Below are 21521 nucleotides of genomic sequence, written 5' to 3' on the forward strand. Positions count from 1 at the left end.
AGGTGCAGAATGCAGCAGTTGACTGCCTAATCATGACAGCTTTGTTTTGAAAAAAAAATCAAAAATTTAATTTGATAAATCAAATAAAATAACACACCACTTGGATTTCTCTCTTTGTGGAACTTGTGATAGAACTCGGACAGGTAGCTGACCATGGTCAGTTTGTCCGGACAGTAGCAGGTGGATATTTCCTGACCGGTCATCACTTGACAGGAGCAGGTGGACATTTTGATTCCTGACCTGTCATCACTGGACTGATTCCCAGCTCTGTGTGGGCCACATCAAACGCCAGCTGGTTATTTTTAGCCACGTCTAACGAGGACAGGGACTCTCTGAAATTACCATGTTTTAATTAAAAATCATCTTTGCAGATTCATTGTTTTTCCTCAGATATTACAATTTATTTATTTTCTTTTGTAGCAGCACTTTAAAATTATAGTAAGCATCTATGTATTCATGCTTTTATAAGATAATAATAAGATCTAAATATGCTCATATGAATTCTCAATCATTCAATTTGAAAAAAAGATCTAAGAGATTTATTTCAGTTGAATTAATAACATTGCAAGCACTTCAGATTTCTTGTCTAACTGTATCTTCTGGTTTAAAAACCTACTGAGACAAATGATTATTCAAAGGTCAAGCTTTTTGTTAAAGTCATTAGATTTTTAATTTTCCCGACACTTCACATAATTACTGCTTGTAAAAATCCTGCAGAAACTTAAATATTTTCCCTGTTTTTAGTGTAAATGGATACAAGCTAGATAGATTAAAGGCCACATTTTCGAATTTCCACAAAAAAAAATATATCACATAAAAAATGTTTTAATAGAAAACAAAGTGCCACACACACACTTTCACATCCTGATATTTAAGCTGCCCAACAATTTGAGAGAGATTATAATTCTAATAATAAAAAAGTACATGTATTTAAATCATATGACTAAAAACTGATCTAAACACACAGTTAGTCTCTTGGTATAATAATTGTTGGTTATCTTTACAAATCATATATAAACTATGGAGTAAAATTGTCGTCCCAGAGCGATGATGTTAGATTTACAGGTGGGGCATGTTACATTAAAGCTGTTTTTTCTTGTTATTAAGTAATGTGTTATTACTAATCATGCAGATTAATTAATTATTGTTTTTTTTTTAAATACTTCAGATTGTATTAATTTAAATTGTAATGCGTTCAAAGGAAATATGATTATTTTAAAATCATTCAAATTTGAGGAAATAGTCGTTTTCAATTGAAAGTATCGATTTTCTTCGTTCCATTGTAAACAACATATTGTTTCATGAATTGTTTGTATCAGTACCTGTCATACATAATAAAGGTAATATTATGAGTTTTAATCAGCTGTATTAAAATCATCATGTCTCTCTTCTCCATTTTACTGCAGTATCACCAGGGCACATGACAAAATGTCAGTAAATGGACCCCCGGTATAGTGCTCAAGACATCCTTAGGTGTGACTTGTGCGAGTAACATGTGGTATAGAGTCCTTGCGAGTTTTGCCATGTCAACCTGTGTAAGGCCTGTGTAGGAGAGCATCTTTCTGATTCAACCATAAAACAAAGAGTCGTACCATATAAAGAAAGAACCTCAACTCCTAAATACCCAAAATGTTAAAAACATTACAAGAACTGTGAACTCCACTGTGAGCAATGTGACATTCCTGTCTGTTCTACCTGCATCTCCTCAGGAAAACATAAGGGACATAATTTATCAGATGTGTTGCAAAAATATGCACAAAAATAAAAGACATAAAAAAGATTTAAAAGAACTTAAGACTAGAATTCACCCAAAATATGAAGGAATTGGGTCAAGCATAAAAAAGTAAAAAAGACGACTTGGAATCACATTATAGTAAACTTACAGCATCCGTCATCAAACAAGGAGAAGACTGACAGAAAAATTAATATCATTGTCAGCAAGCAGAAATCGGAGATTGATAAGGCAAAAACGAAACACCTGGCTGTTCTAAATAATCAGGAAAAAGAACTCAAACACATTACTTTTGATGTAAGAAAGGGTATTGTTGATATGAAGAACATTCTGGAATCCAGTAATATTTCCTAAGCTATGTATACAATTCCAGAAATACAGAGTTCAGAGATTTACCTCCTGACCAAAAAGTAGCATTACCAAGTTTCACTCCTCTTATGATCAACACAGAACAGCTTCATCAAATGTTTGGTTCTCTGTCAGCATTATCCATTTCAACACAATAACATGGCTACACAATCAAACCACTGTTTGATAAGCCAGATCTCATCACCACCATAGACACTGGGTTAGTTACCTGTCTCAGTGATGAAGAAATGTGGACATGTGGAGATGACAAAATTATGAAACTCTACAACCACCAGGGAAAATTACTAAAGTCAGGGGTAATAAAGGAGGCATATAAAATGTTTTACCTTGACTAAATCAGTGCTACATTATAACGTCATAGTAGGCGAGATGACGTCCATTTTAGAACACAGGCTTTCCTAATATTGGTATTAAGAGATGTAATTTAACGCTATTAAATGATTAGAAACGTGTAAACATTAACAAAAATAAAATGTTTTTATTTTGTTCTGCTGTATCTGTTATTGTGATTAAAATCTACCACCGATGACGTCATATGTAAACATCAAGTAACTTGGGAATTGATCATGTCGAGTAAAGAGAATTTGGCTACGACGGCATGTACAAAGATACGTAAAATGAAGTTAAAAAGGAAATATCGTGAATAGTATGTGAAATTCATATGGAGTTAAGTTAATTAAACAGGTATACTACTTTATTTTTATCAATTATATTCTCTTTCGAAGACAATCAGCTATATACCTATCTCGGTCGGCCTTTCCTTGTCACTTGTGAAAAAAATGATGCAACAGAACAACAATAAGCTGGATATTTCAAAACATAAGATTTGTACAGATGGATAGTTTGCCTTCTGAAAAACTTGGAAAGGGCTGCTAGAATCCCGAGTTAAGCATGATTTTACTAAAAATCTCGGTTCATACATGTATGTATAAAATTCAAAACATAGGGAAAGGTTTCGTGCAAATGTGTGGAATAATTATTTTACTGACAAGACAGTGGGATTCTAGCAGCACGTTTTAGACAAAATATATTTTATATATATATTATTTACTCAAAGAAATTATTCAAAACAGTAAATGAAAGGTGCTTCACATTAATCAAACTTGAAATAAATTCCTTATTGATGGTGTGGTCCAAAGGATAATTATTTTCTACAGTCTCTCAGAAAAGGCAATTAGTATGTTCATTTTAAATCAGTATAAATTTATATTGACCACAAAATGAAAGAATGTTTTGTGCCGTAAAGTGAAAATATATGACGTCATAATGGATCTAGCACAAAAAGTCAAACTTAGCCTATTCGGTCAAGGGTTTATTTAAAGAAATTGTAGGGTAGTTCTGTTAGCTTTTTATTAAGGAAAATTTCGCCATTAATAGAAGTCACGATATGCCATGGCGGTGGTGCACGTCTTTGCGTTAGACACTGTTTTATCTCTATGCAAAAGTTAAAAACGGTTCATGTTTATCCGCGGTTTTGGTACACAAAGTTATCCCACTTTTTCCCAAGGAAAACGTCTTACAGTAAAACAGTTAAAGTTTGAACACGGATATAGCGAATTATATATAAATTATTACCAACTTCCAAAATTCTTAACAAATCTTTGTAAAATTTTACGGTTATAACGAATTTACGGTATAGCGAACTGATTATGTAAGTCCCGTTGGGGAAATATAACGTCAAAGATTTCAAAATTTGAATAATTGAACTGACTTTATTTTTCTTCAGCATTTATATATAAAATTCAATTCATAATAAAACGGTATTAATGGTAATATTTGCTTCCCTAACATATTTTAGTCACTTGCAAAAGGAAAAAACATTATGCCAATCGCTATATATGGTTACTTTATCAAACTTATCAAAAAGTCTAATTTTCCAGAAAAAAGAATTATATGCTTCCTTAACATACCCGCGCAGACAGACGGACATGAGTAACAACAATATACCCGAACTTTCTTTAGAAAGTGCGGGTATAACAATGCCCATGTTGTCTTTCTGTATTACTGTATCGACCCGTTTCTATTGCCAAATGATTGGTGGTGTCCTGTAGATATTCAATACCGTTGACAACAATATGTGCAGTGATGAGATGGGTAGTCGACTATAAAATACATGAATGTACAAAACATCATTATGTACGCTCACGAGTCTGTACACAGTTTCCCATTAAAGAAAGTATACAGAGCTAGAGTATTCTACAGTATTCAGACTATACACTTCTAATTTGTGATTGGTAGAAATTGCATGATGTGGAAATTTTCAATAATTGGATGATTGAAATGCTGTTTAACTTACAAGTAATATAATAATTGTAGGACAAAAAAAATTGAATAAGTGAAATTAAAAGGAATGAAAACTGACACTTTGAAATTTTCACAGGCAACTTTTAAAAAATGTTGTTATAAAAAATGTAACAATTAACTTATAAATGCCATCTAATGTGCTGTGTACATTCCTGGTAATGACGTCACACATGTGATGAGGTCATAATAGTCATTACATCGTTGTGTATTTTGTATTGTATTGTTATCATGTAAATAACCAAGTTACTTTTAGATAAAGTGTTTGCACCGGAAAGATGTGTCAGTTTTCATTCGTTAAAGGTATTTTTCTTTTTTTCATGCAAACGTTACAATCTCCCTTTTTTTCTAAATTTTGCACCGTGCTTCGTATATTGTTGAGCAATGTCTGTAAAAATTTATTTCAGAATTACAAAGATATAAGCTACTAAAGAGTACTATAGAGTAAACTGTCAGTTTACTGTTTAGATTTACTTCCTAAAGAGGCAAATCTTTTCGTAAATAAGAAAACAATTGTACCTTGTGCATGTATAATAAAGGGACTTAGCATTTACCATGTAATAGGCAAAATTTTGGATTTCCAAACATACCAGTTAGAAGTCTCATTGTATAATAAAGAACAGAGTTGGATAGTCAGAAAATCCCCATAAAAATATTTACTGAATGTTAAGAAAATTTCAATTTTTTAAATACTGATTTACACAAAGTTTGCTTATGCATGTGAATGCATATCATAAAATTTACGTGTACATTTATACATGAAGAGTAAAGCTTTGCATAGTTAAATTTTACTGTTTAAAGATTGCATCTCTAATTAAATGTGTTCATGTAAATGGGGTTGTTGCTAACAAAAATGACTTTTTTTTATAAAGGAAATATGCCATACAACGAAAGTTGTATGTAACATACATTTATTATATATAATAATATAATATATATATATATATATATATATTTAGAGAGAGAGTCAAGAGAGAGAGAGAGAGAAGCCAGAGAGAGAAGAGAGAGAGACACAAAATTTGTTTGTTTACCAAGAGAAGAGGAATATTTTAAAAGCAATAATGATTGACTGCGTGGCGCAGTGTTAGAGCGTCTGCTCTTGAGACGTGAAGTTTGGAGTTGTTCCTTACGTCGCAGGTTCGAATCCAACTGTTGGACGCAGAACCGGTCCTCAAATGAGACCGTATAAACCGAGGTCTTGTGTCGTAATAGGTGATGGCACGAAAAAGATCCCAAAGGCTGTAAGTGCCGAGTGTAGAACAAAATTTGTAGCTCTCCACCGGCAAGTGGTGGCGTGTCGTGTGAGTGAAAAATTATCGAGAGGGACTTTTAAAAAGTAAAAAGTAAAAGCAATAATGCATATTGACTATTTTTTTTCTATAAAGCCCCACCCTAACTCAAAAATCTTTGACCCTGGGGCCATGAATTTCACAATTGTGGAAAGAGACACAATGCTGGGTTCAATCCTGGTTTCAGTTGGAAAGATAGAATTAATTTTGAAGGTTTTAGTCCCACTCATCAGTCCTCAGAGTGGAGTGACCATGAAATTCATAAATTTGCTTCCCTTCACCCATAAATGCAATCGACCAAAATTGACTGAAACTGGTATAGTGGTTTCAGAAAATCTTCAACTGTTAACGCTCGATGTTACCGCTACATGTATGTTAATACTGAAGGACAACAACAAAAACAGATAGCAATAGGTCACCTAATTGACAAAAGTAACCTGAAATATATTAACGCAGGACATGAATGATGATAATAATAATAATTATTTCAGTTTTATGTAATTTGTTTTTCATTCCCTCAATATGGAGGATTTGAAATGCAAACTAAGTTAATAAACATAATATAATAAATATAACATTTAAACCGGACATCAACATTCTTTTCATTAAAATTTCACTGCATGGCATTAACCATTGAGTCCTCATTTCATCGACTAAAGGGTGTTATTTTATCCTTTGAAGTATATGATTTTTTTTTTTAGAAACATATTTTAAACAGATGAAAAGTGGATATTAAAATCACGTGACCAAACGCCTGGACGAGGCAGGTAAGTTTTATTAGTATAGTTTTAAAGGAGCCGTGCAGTATTTACAGGTAAGAAAGAAACCCAATAATTAATGTTTTTCACTTGTAAAATTAAAAAATTCTGCTTTAATTAGATATGATTTCCAATAGAATCAAATAATTATAAGGTGATAGAGTTAGCTAGTCTGAGAGTAAAAATGTAGATAAAACCATTAGAAAAATCTAAAATTCTTTTACAAGACCATAGGACATTAAACAATAAATTGCAGTGTATTTACCTCTGGAAATTGTTATGAAATGGTAAAATGTGAAAATGGTAAAAGGTTAATTAAGATTACGAACAATGAACACTCGATGTTGAATGAACACTCGATGTATAAGTTGATCATATTTTTTAGAGACTGATCAAAAGGTGGGTTAGTTAACGGGCGTTCGCTTTTTGATCTGTAGGCTTTGGTTCGATTCTCCCTGCCCCGCGTCAAATCTAAGACACAAAAACGGGTAGTGAATGTCAATTCCTTCATCAAACGTCTGGCATTAGAAGTGAAAGTCACAGATTATTTTGATGTTACTTTGAAAAAAAAAACAAGTTTCTTAGCTACGATAGGCTATGGCACGATAATTAACCCTTACCGCTCCTTGGCCCAGAATGTCGAGTAAATTTAAAGGCAAAAATTTAAAGCCCTTCATGGTTACATTTTTCAATATATCCTCCCCTAACTAGGAAAATTTAAACACACGCTAAGGGTGAAATCATATTTTATTTGTCTTCCTTCTTTGTTAAGTAACTACATGCATATATATTATATTTAAGTTTGAATAGACTAGAAAACAATGAGTAAATTAGAAACAAGCTCTGAGAAATTATTGATAATTTTCCGGTGCAGATGTCACATACGTTTACAATGCATTGTCACCATAATTAAAACTACTTCTGAGCAATCTGAATCATTTAGTACAGTGTATGTTTAATACTTAATTCCATAGATGACTGCAAAAGATAAACAACTAGTTCAACGGTGATTTAATTATAAAATAGAATAACATGACATTAGGGGTAACAACATGGAGTTTAAAAAGAAAATTGAGACGTCAAACGTATACTGATAAAATTATTCCAAAGTCTCAATCCGGTAAACCCTAATTACACCAAAATCAATTTAAAATAGATATAAGAAAACGCTAAATATCAACGATTATGCAGAGATTTTCTTGTTCTCAAAAGTGTATTTTAAGAAAAATTTATGTATTTTTGCGTTGTTTTTTTTCGACTAATAGGATAGAATGTATATATGCGCAGTACTTCAAGGTAGGGACAAAGAAAGACCATTGTAAATGTTAAGTGTCATTCAAATTAGGTAATTCTAATATCCGGTTCTTCAGATTGGACCGTATAAACCGTATACATTTTTTTAATAAAACAATTTTAAACTCACTGAAGTAAGTACAAAATTCATTCTAATGTGTTACTCAACACTTTAGCTTTAAAAAAAAAATAATTAGAAATCAATCACGTGTTGTAACTTTGACAATGTCTGTTTTTTTCACAGATTTTATGTGTTCTGCATTCATATTAAATAATTTCCAGTCTTTTAAAACAATGTTTGTTTCTTGGGTTTTCATTCCATATAGTATAACTTACTTCTAAATCTATGTGCTACATACTGTAATAATATTTATCCAAAAACATATGTGATCTAAAACTTTTGGTGTACAATACACTTTAATGATGATAGGCATTATTTAAAAAAAAAAAATAAACGGCCACCGTCTAAGCATGAATGGTTTGTATGAAATTGGAAGGCATTCTTATATCTGTACATCACACGTGTTTTTTTCCACCCAAGATGGAAAAGGTAAGCAGTTTAACACAAGAAAAAAACATTAATATAAGACATGGAGATAAAACATCTCTCTAACACACACACTATCACTCACTCACTCTCATTTTTTTTCATTCGTTATTGTAGTGTCATATGTGGATTTTTCCAAAACGTCATTAATGGACCCTCGGTATTGTGCTCAAGACATCATTAGATGTGACCTCTGTGAGATACATGTGGTACAAAGTCATTGTGAGCTTTGTCATGTCAACCTGTGTAAGGCCTGTGTAGGAGAGCATCTCTCTGATTCAACCAAAAAACATAGAGTCGTACCATATAAAGAAAGAACCTCAGCTCCTAACTATCCAAAATGTCCAAAACATTCCAAGAATTGTGAACTTTACTGTGAGCAATGTGACATTCCTGTCTGCTCTATCTGTCTGTCCTTGGGTAAACATAAAGAACATCTACTATCCGATGTTTTACAAAAACTCAACTTCAAAACAAAAGACTTGGAAAAAGAATTAAAAGAACTTGAGACTAGAATTTACCCTAAATATGAAGAAATTGCGTCAGGGATAAGATCCAACAAAGACAATTTGGAAACACACTACAGTAGATTAACGACAGCTGTCACCACACAAGGTGAAGAGTGGCACAGAGAAATTAACATCATTGTTAACAAACAGAAATCTGAAATTGATGAGATGAAAACTCAACACCTGGCTGCTCTAAATAAACAGGAAAATGAAATCAAACAGATTGCCGCAGAAGTGAATCAGTACATACTTGATCTGAAGGAAATACTCGACTGCAATGAAGCGTCCTTAACCTTTGCGTACAAATCCAGAAATGCAGAGTTCAGACATTTACCTCCAGACCTCGATGTATCATTACCAGGTTTCTCTCCTCGTCAGATCAACACAGAAGTGCTCCGTAAATTGTTAGGTTTTCTGTCACCATTATCCATTACAATAGAAGATTGCATGTACACATTCAAACCACTGCTTGATGAACCAGAGCTCATTGCCACCATAGACACTGGGTATGCAAATCTTAACAGTGTTGCCTGTCTCAGTGATGAAAATATCTGGACATGTGGTGATGACAAAATTATTAAACTCTACAACTTCCAGGGCAAACTACTGAAGTCAATCAAAACCAAGTCAAGGAGATGGCCAGCTGACTTAACAGTGACAAATTGTGGAGATCTAGTTTATACTGATAGTGAAACAAGAACTGTAAATGGCCAAAACTATACAATACAAAAGATATTTCAATGCTTTCAAGATGATAAAATGTACGAGGCTTTATTAGCGCATTGACTGAAAAAAGCTTTGACTTATTCACTTAATGTGGTAGTGGCAGATCTCAGTGCCATTATAAAAAGTCCTACTCCTATTAAACCTCAAATCATTGGTAGATTTGGTAGACTAACTGGTATTAGTATATCGTGAATTAATTGATGTTTTACTTGTATTCATTATATAGATCCTCATTTCAAATACTAAAGTCAATCTTTAATAAAAATCAAATTTACCTCTTTTGTTTGACTGGTGGCCCGAGCCTTGTTTGAACTTTGACACCAGAATCTCTGCCATCTGGGTTACCTTGACATTAGACTGAAGGTCATAGTTCAGCTTGACTTTGATATCATCATTATTGTCCACAGTAAGTTTGTTGGCAATCTCCTCCATTGGTAATTGGAAATTTCTTGTTACGATATTTTTTTTTTGATTGTTTGATTAAAACTTGATATTTGCATAATATGTACATAGATTTTTTTTTCAATATTTAAGAAGGTCTTCAGCTAGATAAATTCGTAACAAAGTGAGTTAGTGACCTAATACGGAGTCATACAGGGTGTGAAATAGAAATCCGTATTGGACGAGGCGAAGTCGAATATGACTTCATATCAGGTCACTAACCGACTGTGTAACTAAAAGTATTGTTTATATTTCAACAAAGTAAATAGTTCGCAGCTAGGATAAGGCTGTCCGTAAAATATCAAACCGTTCAAACTGTAGTTACTTCTCTGAATTACCTAGATATGACGTCATAATAGAACATGACGTCAAGTCACTGTAACGGGAATCCCGGCAATAAGAATTTGAAGAACTTTCTGGTTTTATAATTTCTTTTATATCAATAATTATATTGGCTCTGAAATTAATATAAAATATACAATAACATTAGAATGGTACAATAAAATATAATAGTAGATATACATAGGAGTCATTATTCAAATAGTGTCATAAATGAATATTTCACTCTATGGAATGTTGTTACACTATGTATGTACAAAGGGCAATAACCCTTACAAGCTCAATCTACTTTCCAAAATCGTGAAGAGTTATCTTTCATATATAATCAAAATAATAAAACAGTAATGCATTCCGGTTTGTGGAACCAAGTCCATCTGACATACTGTATGGATCTTTTCAGATATGGTGTTACAATGTTTCTGTACTGTTTCTGTCAGTAAGTCAGTATAAGATTTCAATATTTCAATAATTCACCAGATCTAGCTTTCTACGTCTGTACATGTCTAAAACTCTGATATCTTTTAAACTGAGTAAATATCACACACTAGACAATGTAAAACCCTTGACCAATGAAATGTAAATCTTCAACCAATGAATGAATGTGTGTGTGAAATGTATAGGTGGATCAAGAGGGATGGGTGGTAACACTTAATACCTCATTAGTAATAGAAAGACTTTAGATTTTAATTTATTTAACTATCTTAAATTTATTTTATTTATCACTTATTAAATTATTTAGTAAAATATACATCTACTACAGACTCCCCCCCCCATTAGTAAATGACGTCCCCGTCATTTCCATAATGGGCTATTACCTGGTTACATGCAGCAACACTATTCTTACAAAATACTGCATTCACGCTTCACTGCATCTGAAATATATACAAATAAAATCAAATTAATTATTCTTTAAAATATCAAGCATTGTTTGCACAATTTTATCCTCATATTTTTTCATTTCTTGGGACTTCTTCAAGTCATGTAGAAATTCACATTTCTTCATCCATTCCAGTGAATGTTGTTGGGTAAATACATATTCCTGGTTGCTCATCCAAGCAGGTTTTCTCCTCTCCCTTCCACTTCTTCTTGGTATCTGTCTATCTTCCCCTGACCTCATGCTATCATCTCGATCCACATGATCTACTTCTGCATCTGGCTGCTGATGCTGCTCATGCGGAATCTCTACCTCAGCAGTCTCCTGCTGCTGTTCCTCTCTAGGAAGTACTTCAGCATCCTGCTGCTGATGCTGTTCCCCTGGAATCTCTGTATCAGGTTCCTGTGTTCTCTCCTTACCCTCAACATTACCTGCATCATGATGCTCTTCTTCTTCCATCTGGTTCTGTATATCTCTCTGTACCGGTACATATACTACTTCCATTTCTCCATCTGAACTGCTTTCCTCATCTCTATGGGATATAACTTCATGAATATCCTCTTTCTCTTTACTCTGTAGTCTTGTTCTGGGTCTAGGCCTAGGTTTAGGAATTTCTTTTACCTTCTCGAGTTCTTCATGAGTTTTGTAATTGTTCAGCTGACTAATTGGGAGAAGTAGATTTCTATGTAGTGTTCTTATTTTACCCTTGGTTGTCTCTCTCTGGATCTGAAATACTGGAATGTTTGGATCTGGTTGGTCTAAGACTATATAAGGTTCTTCTTCCCATTTATCGGAAATTTTATGTTTCCCGTCAAAAGATACAATTTTAACTAACACCCTGTCACCTGTCTGGATCTCTGCTCCTCTTACTCTCTGATCATACCCTCCTTTCTGTTTCTCTTGAGCTCTCTTTGTATTCCTGTTGACTAATTCATATGCTGCCTTCATATTCTCTTTCAGGTCGTTGATATACTTTGAAGTTGACTTCCATTCTGTTTTCTTGATTCCAAATTCCTCATCTATAGGCAATCGAGGGTTTCTGCCAAACATAAGATAATAGGGTGATATTCCTGTTGACTCGTTTCTGGTGCAGTTATAAGCATGTACAAGGGGATTGATGTATAATTTCCAATTCTGCTTTTGTGATTGTTTCAATGTGCCTAACATATCAAGTAGTGTTCTGTTGTATCTTTCACATTGCCCGTTCCCCATTGCGTGATAAGATGTTGTTATTGATTTTTTCATTCCTGTAATTTCACATAGCTCCTTGATAATCTGACTTTCGAAGTTTGCACCCTGATCCGAATGTATTCTACTGGGAATTCCATAATAATTAATAAAGTTGTTAAATAATGCCTCTGCAGTTGTTTTCGCAGTCATATTCCTTGTTGGTATAGCTTGGGCAAATCTGGTGTAGTGATCTGTGATGACTAGTATATGCTGGAATCCTCCTTTACTCATTTCCAAAGTAAGGAAATCCATACACACCAACTCGAAAGGATATGATGATGTAATACTGACAAGTGGTGCTCTCTGATTGGTAGCTTTTCTGTGTACGCATCTGTTGCAGTTCTTAATTCAGTTGTCTATATCCTGATTCATTCCTGCTCAGTAGAATCTGTCCTTAATAAGCGCTACTGTTCTTTCTCGTCCTGGATGACCGAATTTATCATGAAGTTCTGATAAAACCTTGTCCTTGAATTTTCTTGGCAGAACTAACTGTTGATTTAATGTCTCTGCAACTGTTGTTTCCCTGAAAAGAATGTTGTTAATTAAATGAAGTTTATTAAAATTTCTTACCAATGCTTGTGATTCAAATCCAAATGGTAAGTCTTCCAGTCTTGGTTTCTGTTTGCGTCTAATAAAATAAATCCATGTTTTAAGAGTTGGATCTGAACTCTGTTCCTCATGCCAATTCATCTCCTGGTCAATAATCTTTTATGCTGACATGTTCTTGTCTATAACTGTTGAATCTATAGAAAAAGAAGTTATCAGTGGACCTGAATGTACCGCCTGACACACTTCTCTAATAGAATCCCTAGAAATAGACTGAAATTTATCATTAGAATTGAGTCTTCTTGATAATGCGTCAGCATCCTGGTTCTGCTTCCCTGGCCTGTAAAGAATGTTAATGTCATAGGCAGATAGTGCTGCCAACCACCTATGTCCTGCAGCGTCAAGTCGTGCTGTCGTCAAGACGTATGTCAGTGGGTTATTGTCTGTTAGAACTGTAAATTTGTGTCCGTACAAATAATCATTAAACTTTTCTGTGATTGCCCACTTTAAAGCCAGGAATTCTACTTTATGTACTGGATAATTTCTTTCGGCGGGACTCAAACTGCGACTTGCAAAACTGATGACTCTCTTTTGACCATGTTGCTCTTGGTATAACACTGCTCCTAATCCTGATTGACTGGCATCTGTATGTAATTCAAAGGACAGGTTATAATCAGCAAATCCTAAAATTGGAGGAGAAGTCAAGAGTTTCTTAAGATGGTTGAAAGCTTCTTCCGTTATTGTTTCCATCTGAATTCCATTCTTGCTTGTTTACGCATCTTGTCCTTGTTACATTTACTGTTGGTTTTTGGCATAAGTTCAGTTAACGGTTTGGAAATTTTGCTGAAATTTGGTATAAATTTTCTGTAGTATCCAATAAACCCAATAAATTTTCTGATTTCCTCTGGAGAACGAGGTGCTGGCCAATCTAAAACTTTTTGAACTTTTTCTGGGTCGGTTCCAATGCCCTCCTCTGACACAATGTGACCTACATATTTCACTTTCTTCATAAAGAGACTACATTTCTTCGGAGACAGCTTTAATCCTGCTTCTCGTAGTTTGTCGAATACCAACTGCAATCTTTGGATATGTTCCTCATAAGAATTGGAAAATACGATCAAATCATCTAAGAAAATAAAACAGATGTTCAAATGAAGATCTCCTAAGCAATTTTCCATGAGTCTTTGATAGGTAGCCGGGCTATTGGATAATCCGAAAGGAAGACGATTAAATTCATAAAAAGCCTAACGGTCCCACTGTGAAAGCTGTACGTTCCTTGTGTTTCTCTAGAATTTCAACCTGGTGGTACCCTGACTTCATGTCCAACAGAGAGAAGTACTTGTTTCCAGAAAGGACATTCAGAACTTCATCGATTCTCGGTAGGGCATATGCGTCTTTCTGGATTCGTTGATTTAGTTGACGGTAATCGATACACGTCCGTAACTTGCCATCTTTCTTCCGACATATAACAACATTGCTGGAAAATGGTGAACTGGATTTTCTTATCACCCTGAATCCAAAAGCATTTGTAGATGGTTTCTTATTTCCTCAAACATGGCTGGTGGAATTCTTCTTGTTCTTTGTTTGAATGGTGTCTGGTCTAGTAAATCAATTCTGTGTCTCACAGTGTTGTTGAATCCAATATCTCTATCATTCTTTGAAAATATGTCTCTATAATCTTGTAGTAATTGTTGAATTTTCTCTTGTTGTTCTTGGGTTAAACCTTCTGATGATATTTTAACCTCTTGTAAGTATGAATAATCTTCTGGTCTAAGCTGAGTTGTTTTGTCAATTATAGCCACTGGATGTAATTCACATATGATTTCTCTGGGATTGATGGTCACTGTTCTTGTAGTTAAATTGCTTATGTGGACTGGAATTTCCTGTCCTTCGTTATAGTTATATGAAGCAATTGTTGGTTCTATATCCAGGTCTTCAGGAATTCTGGAGTAACTAGTGGCTTGAAGCAATGCACATGTGCTCTGGTATGGTACCTTCTTATCCGGAAATCCTGTTATAACTACTTGGCTGTTTGGTGGTATGATGGTACGTTCTGATGACTTAATAACAGCTAGCCTGATATTCTGCCTAATCAGTTCCTTTTCTCTAAGTTGCAGACTTCTAAAGGCTAAAAACCATGTTTAAGCTGTTTCTTGTAGAAATCTTTCTCCATTCTGTACATGTGTATTCTCTAGTAATACTTTGATAATATTGGTACCAAGTAGTACTGGAACTCTGTTACTGTAGTTAGAATCATGAACTATCAAAAATAAGCATGGCTGTGGTCGACTATCTGGAATTCCTAATGATTTAATTTCCAGTTCAATGTATCCCGAGTATGTCAAAGCATTTCCATCCGCACATTCAATATTTATGAAATCTTCCATAGGATGTATGGTTTGTACTTGTAAAAAGTTTTCATAAAATGACTGGGAAATTGTTGATACAGTAGATCCAGTGTCAATAAGAGCTTTTGTTGTTATTTCTCCAGATATAATAATTTCAGTTTCTGTTGATTCTCCAATTAACTTTGGTAATCTGTTGGGGCTCTGCATACTCTGACCTATCGTTTGCCCCTTGGCGAAGGTCGATATACGTTTAAATATCCTCTCTTCATATGATCACCTCTGACTCGGCATCCTATCTCTAAATGGCCTTGCTGACCACATTTCCAGCATACTGGTGTTTCTCCTTGTGGTCTGTAAGCTGTATTTTGGTTTACAAATTCTGGTGTCAAAGGTGTCTGTTGATACTGGAATCTGACATTCATTGGCCTTCTGAATCTGTGAGGGCCTCTGTATCTTGGTGTGTAATTTCCTCGTACTATACTTCTACTCTGATGTTGATCATTTGCTCTTTCTCTTTTTAACGCTTCTAATTCTGTAGATAATCTGTTAACAGTGGTAATCAGTTCCTCAGTTTCATTTGATTTCTTTTCCACATTTGTTCTTTTCGCTGGTATAGGTTTATTTTGTTTGTCTGACTCGCTTTTCCTTTTCTCTCTGTCTTGCTCCAATATCCTCATAGCTCTCCTTAAGTCGTCAAATTCTGGATACTTATCATAGAGATGACCGGATATGTCCTTTAAACTGGTTCTCATCCCTGACCAAAACATGTTTCTTAGCATATCATTCTCATCATCTGGATTCACTAGTCCTTGTATGAGAGCTTTTGATAACAAGTCTTCTAACCTGCATCCCCAGGCAGATACATCTTCATTTTCCTGCTGTTTGCACTGTAAAAATTTCCCAGCAAAGACTCTTTCTCTTCAACTAAACTATAAATGCTATCCAGCTTGTATAATATTTCATCCACTGATGCATTAGGTCCTAACCTCATCAACACTCTACTTGCTGATCCTTGTAATGATCGACGCATAGCTAAACAAATAATATTGTCAGCATACCCATCTATTTGTAAACATTCAACTTCATACTTCCACTGATCATACAGTATATCACACTTTTTGTCACCCGAAAATATTGAAATTTTAGGGACACCACTAAGAGGGATATGTGATAGTGGATTGGGTTGGGTGGATGCATGGGCTGAAGTATTGGGAGGGGTAGATGGGTGGGATGATGGGCTTTGTTTGGGTTGGGACTGGGCTGGGGTTGCGAAACTAGGCTGGGGAGGGAAAGTGACTTGTTGTGAAGGATTTGCTGACAGACTGGGTGATTCACTTTTCAATTTCTCTGCATAATGCAAAACCCATTGTTTAAATTCTACTGAGCTACCACTCTCAGGCTTAATCTCTAATTCTTTCATTATATCTGATAAATCAGACATCTCATCTTGAGTCATACTTGCCATGATGACCACAAATAAACAACACAAATACAAATTCATATATCAATGAAAAATAAGTCAGAGACTCAATAGTGATACATGCAAGAAACCGCCGCGTAGCAGCAATGCAAAGAAACCGTAGTGTTTGTTCAATACACGAACACACATACACACACACAAGTTGTTTATCACATCTTTAAATTGTTTGCTGGTTTTAAATTGTATTTTTACATGTTTATTTTAAATATTGGTTTAGTTGTTTGTTTGTTTACTCTTGTTTATTTCAACCTAATTAAATTGCACTAAGTCTATAATTAAATTAACTTATTGTTTAATCAAAGCAGACAGATATTAGTATAGTATGATAACACTAAGGGTATAGGAACCTCAAACAGACAAATTACTTGATCAGAAAATATTGAGTTGTTGTTTTGTACAGTATGTGATGTTCAACAGTAACTATCTGTGTGTTGTGTACACAAACCAAATGTCTCAAGACTGGGATAAGATTGATGAATCAACTCTCAACCCGAATTTCCTCAGATCAATATACAACTGACACCTGTTATCAAGTTCTTACCTTTCAATAAACCAGGTCAGTGTCAATGGATGTTATAATTAGTGGTATGAGTTTTCAATAATAATAGATTTGAACCACTAAATACACAAAGCAAACCACAAGGTAAACAAACTAAGTAATTAAAATTCAATACACAATGACCCTACGTACACACAAGTTTGGGTCAAATAAATGTTCAAACACTGAATTAAATAATAGCTATATACACCTTAATTAAAGGAGTCAAATATATTTACATTTTCCAACGCTGTTGGTCCATGGTATCCGCGAATGATCATCGACGAAGGCCTTTGTAACAGATAAACATGTGCACATTGTAAACAGAGAAAATTCAGATTACTAAAGAGTCAGTGTCACTGAAAAGCTTGGTCGGATATTTCCGGAAATGTTCACAGGAATGGCATGCACTAAATAGAATAATCGGATACTTCCGGAATCGTTGTACCACTTGGGATATGAATCGTCGTTGTGACGTGGACGGTGGACGTCGGATGTTGTGACGTAGAGGAGCGCTCTAAATGGGTTGAGGTTCATTTACGTTGGGCGCCATTTTTGTAACGGGAATCCCGGCAATAATAATTTGAAGAACTTTTTGGTTTTATAATTTCTTTTATATCAATAATTATATTGGCTCTGAAATTAATATAAAATATACAATAACATTAGAATGGTACAATAAAATATAATAGTAGATATACATAGGAGTCATTATTCAAATAGTGTCATAAATGAATATTTCACTCTATGGAATGTTGTTACACTATATATGTACAAAGGGCAATAACTCTTACAAGCTCAATCTACTTTCCAAAATCGTGAAGAGTTATCTTTCATATATAATCAAAATAATAAAACAGTAATGCATACAGGTTTGTGGAACCAAGTCCATCTGACATACTGTGTGGATCTTTTCAGATATGGTGCTACAATGTTTCTGTACTGTTTCTGTCAGTAAGTCAGTATAAGATTTCAATATTTCAATAATTCACCAGATCTAGCTTTCTACGTCTGTACATGTCTAAAACTTTGAGATCCTTTTAAACTGAGTAAATATCACTCACTAGACAATGTAAAACCCTTGACCAAAGAAATGTAAATCTTCAACCAATGAATGAATGTGTGTGTGAAATGTATAGGTGGATCAAGAGGGATGGGTGGTAACACTTAATACCTCATTAGTAATAGAAAGACTTTAGATTTTAATTTATTTAACTATCTTAAATTTATTTTATTTATCACTTATTAAATTATTTAGTAAAATATACATCTACTACACATACTTGAGCTGACATGACGGGGAAAGTGTCATGATTATTACACGGCATGTAGATTTATTATGGGGAATTGTTAAATTTAAGAGCACGGGTTTTTTTAAGCTTGTTTGTGCTGTTATAATGTTTAACATTTGATATTTAAATGTGTCTATTTCTTTTGCTTGTCCGTAGACAGAGTTAGGATTTTATGAATCGTGTTTATATTGGACTGGCACAAGTGAAAGACAAGGATAAATTGAAGATATTCTGCATGAATCTAAAATAGAAGTATGTCTTCTAACTGAATTTTGACCGTTCACGGTAGCCTAGTGGTAGAGCGTTCGCTTCGTGATCGGGAGGCCCGGGTTCGATTCTCGCTCTCGTAGGTAGTGACTGTTCCTTCGCCAAGCGCTCGGCATTAGAAGTGAAAGTCACGGGTCTTTCGGATATGACCTTAAAAACGTATGTCCCGTGTCGCGGTAGGCGCTGGCACGATAAAGAACCCTCACTTCTCAATGGCCCTGAGTGCCGAGTATAGGTCTAAATTTGAAGCCCTTCACCGGCAAACGGTGACGTCTCCATATGAGTGAAAAATTCTCAAGAGGGACGTTAAACAATATACAATCAATCAATCTAACTGAATTTTGCTGGGGGATCGTATGTAGTTTATCTGTTTTTGTATAAATCGCGATAAAGTGTGGAAAATACCCCTCTTTACGTTGGTAATTTTAATTTATCGTAAAATATTTTCTTAAGAAATAAAAATGAAACCTGCCCCCAGTACTTTTTATGTATCAGGGATAACGATTAATTGATGTATGTAACAAACTTTGCACAATATTTTCGTTTTGCACTTGTGCCGAGGTGATTTTTGTGCAACATTTAAGAATATCAAAAATGTCCGTCACGTCATGTTGTGACGTAGAGGAGCGCTCTAAATGGGTTGAGGTTCATTTACGTTGGGCGCCATTTTTGTAACGGGAATCCCGGCAATAATAATTTGAAGAACTTTTTGGTTTTATAATTTCTTTTATATCAATAATTATATTGGCTCTGAAATTAATATAAAATATACAATAACATTAGAATGGTACAATAAAATATAATAGTAGATATACATAGGAGTCATTATTCAAATAGTGTCATAAATGAATATTTCACTCTATGGAATGTTGTTACACTATATATGTACAAAGGGCAATAACTCTTACAAGCTCAATCTACTTTCCAAAATCGTGAAGAGTTATCTTTCATATATAATCAAAATAATAAAACAGTAATGCATACAGGTTTGTGGAACCAAGTCCATCTGACATACTGTGTGGATCTTTTCAGATATGGTGCTACAATGTTTCTGTACTGTTTCTGTCAGTAAGTCAGTATAAGATTTCAATATTTCAATAATTCACCAGATCTAGCTTTCTACGTCTGTACATGTCTAAAACTTTGAGATCCTTTTAAACTGAGTAAATATCACTCACTAGACAATGTAAAACCCTTGACCAAAGAAATGTAAATCTTCAACCAATGAATGAATGTGTGTGTGAAATGTATAGGTGGATCAAGAGGGATGGGTGGTAACACTTAATACCTCATTAGTAATAGAAAGACTTTAGATTTTAATTTATTTAACAATCTTAAATTTATTTTATTTATCACTTATTAAATTATTTAGTAAAATATACATCTACTACACATACTTGAGCTGACATGACGGGGAAAGTGTCATGATTATTACACGGCATGTAGATTTATTATGGGGAATTGTTAAATTTAAGAGCACGGGTTTTTTTAAGCTTGTTTGTGCTGTTATAATGTTTAACATTTGATATTTAAATGTGTCTATTTCTTTTGCTTGTCCGTAGACAGAGTTAGGATTTTATGAATCGTGTTTATATTGGACTGGCACAAGTGAAAGACAAGGATAAATTGAAGATATTCTGCATGAATCTAAAATAGAAGTATGTCTTCTAACTGAATTTTGACCGTTCACGGTAGCCTAGTGGTAGAGCGTTCGCTTCGTGATCGGGAGGCCCGGGTTCGATTCTCGCTCTCGTAGGTAGTGACTGTTCCTTCGCCAAGCGCTCGGCATTAGAAGTGAAAGTCACGGGTCTTTCGGATATGACCTTAAAAATGTAGGTCCCGTGTCATGGTAGGCGTTGGCACGATAAAGAACCCTCACTTCTTAATGGCCCTGTGTGCCGAGTATAGGTCTAAATTTGAAGCCCTTCACCGGCATTCTCAAGAGGGACGTTAAATAATATACAATCAATCAATCTAACTGAATTTTGCTGGGGGATCGTATGTAGTTTATCTGTTTTTGTATAAATCGCGATAAAGTGTGGAAAATACCCCTCTTTACGTTGGTAATTTTAATTTATCGTAAAATATTTTCTTAAGAAATAAAAATGAAACCTGCCCCCAGTACTTTTTATGTATCAGGAATTAATTGATGTATGTAACAAACTTTGCACAATATTTTCGTTTTGCACTTGTGCCGAGGTGATTTTTGTGCAACATTTAAGAATATCAAAAATGTCCGTCACGTGATCAACACAGTCATCTGACATCACATAAATGTTTTTTTCCCTGATTAAACTGTTATCTCAAGTTGACTGCAATTTCAAACAAGGATCACATATTAAAAATTAAAATCAAGCTCAAAATAAAATGTAAGCCTTCGGACAGCCTTATCATAACTGCGTTACGATTGAAAAGAAAAATTCTTTTATATTTATGGTCTGAAACTTTGAAATTTTTCGTTGGAAGGTATCTTTCTCGATGATTGATTTCAAGAAGTTAATCAGAAAAAATACCATCTTTTTAACATGGAAAGCAGTCGAACAGATGAGAAATAATTTTATCATCTTGCGCCTTAGTACCATATTAATGTAAAGGAAATACAGAAGTTACACGAAGTGCACTGTTTCTGTATCTGGGCAAGA

General features: G+C 34.4%; 1 protein-coding gene across 1 annotated transcript; it reads left to right on the forward strand.

The window, feature by feature from the left end:
* The first annotated feature begins 8966 nt into the window (after positions 1-8966).
* On the forward strand, positions 8967-9584 carry LOC134247035 (uncharacterized). The gene has a single exon (XM_062729380.1). The coding sequence runs from the start codon at positions 8967-8969 to the stop codon at positions 9582-9584; it is 618 nt and encodes a 205-aa protein (XP_062585364.1).
* Positions 9585-21521: the final 11937 nt, after the last annotated feature.

This window comes from Saccostrea cucullata, unplaced genomic scaffold (assembly GCF_032062105.1).
Source record: "Saccostrea cucullata isolate Sc308-1 unplaced genomic scaffold, CSIRO_AGI_Scuc_v1 ctg4691, whole genome shotgun sequence".
Classification (NCBI taxonomy): domain Eukaryota; kingdom Metazoa; phylum Mollusca; class Bivalvia; order Ostreida; family Ostreidae; genus Saccostrea; species Saccostrea cuccullata.

Bases quoted from the DNA above. Each gene is read 5' to 3' on its own strand.
- LOC134247035 (XM_062729380.1), top strand. From the start codon at position 8,967: ATGAAAACTCAACACCTGGCTGCTCTAAATAAACAGGAAAATGAAATC.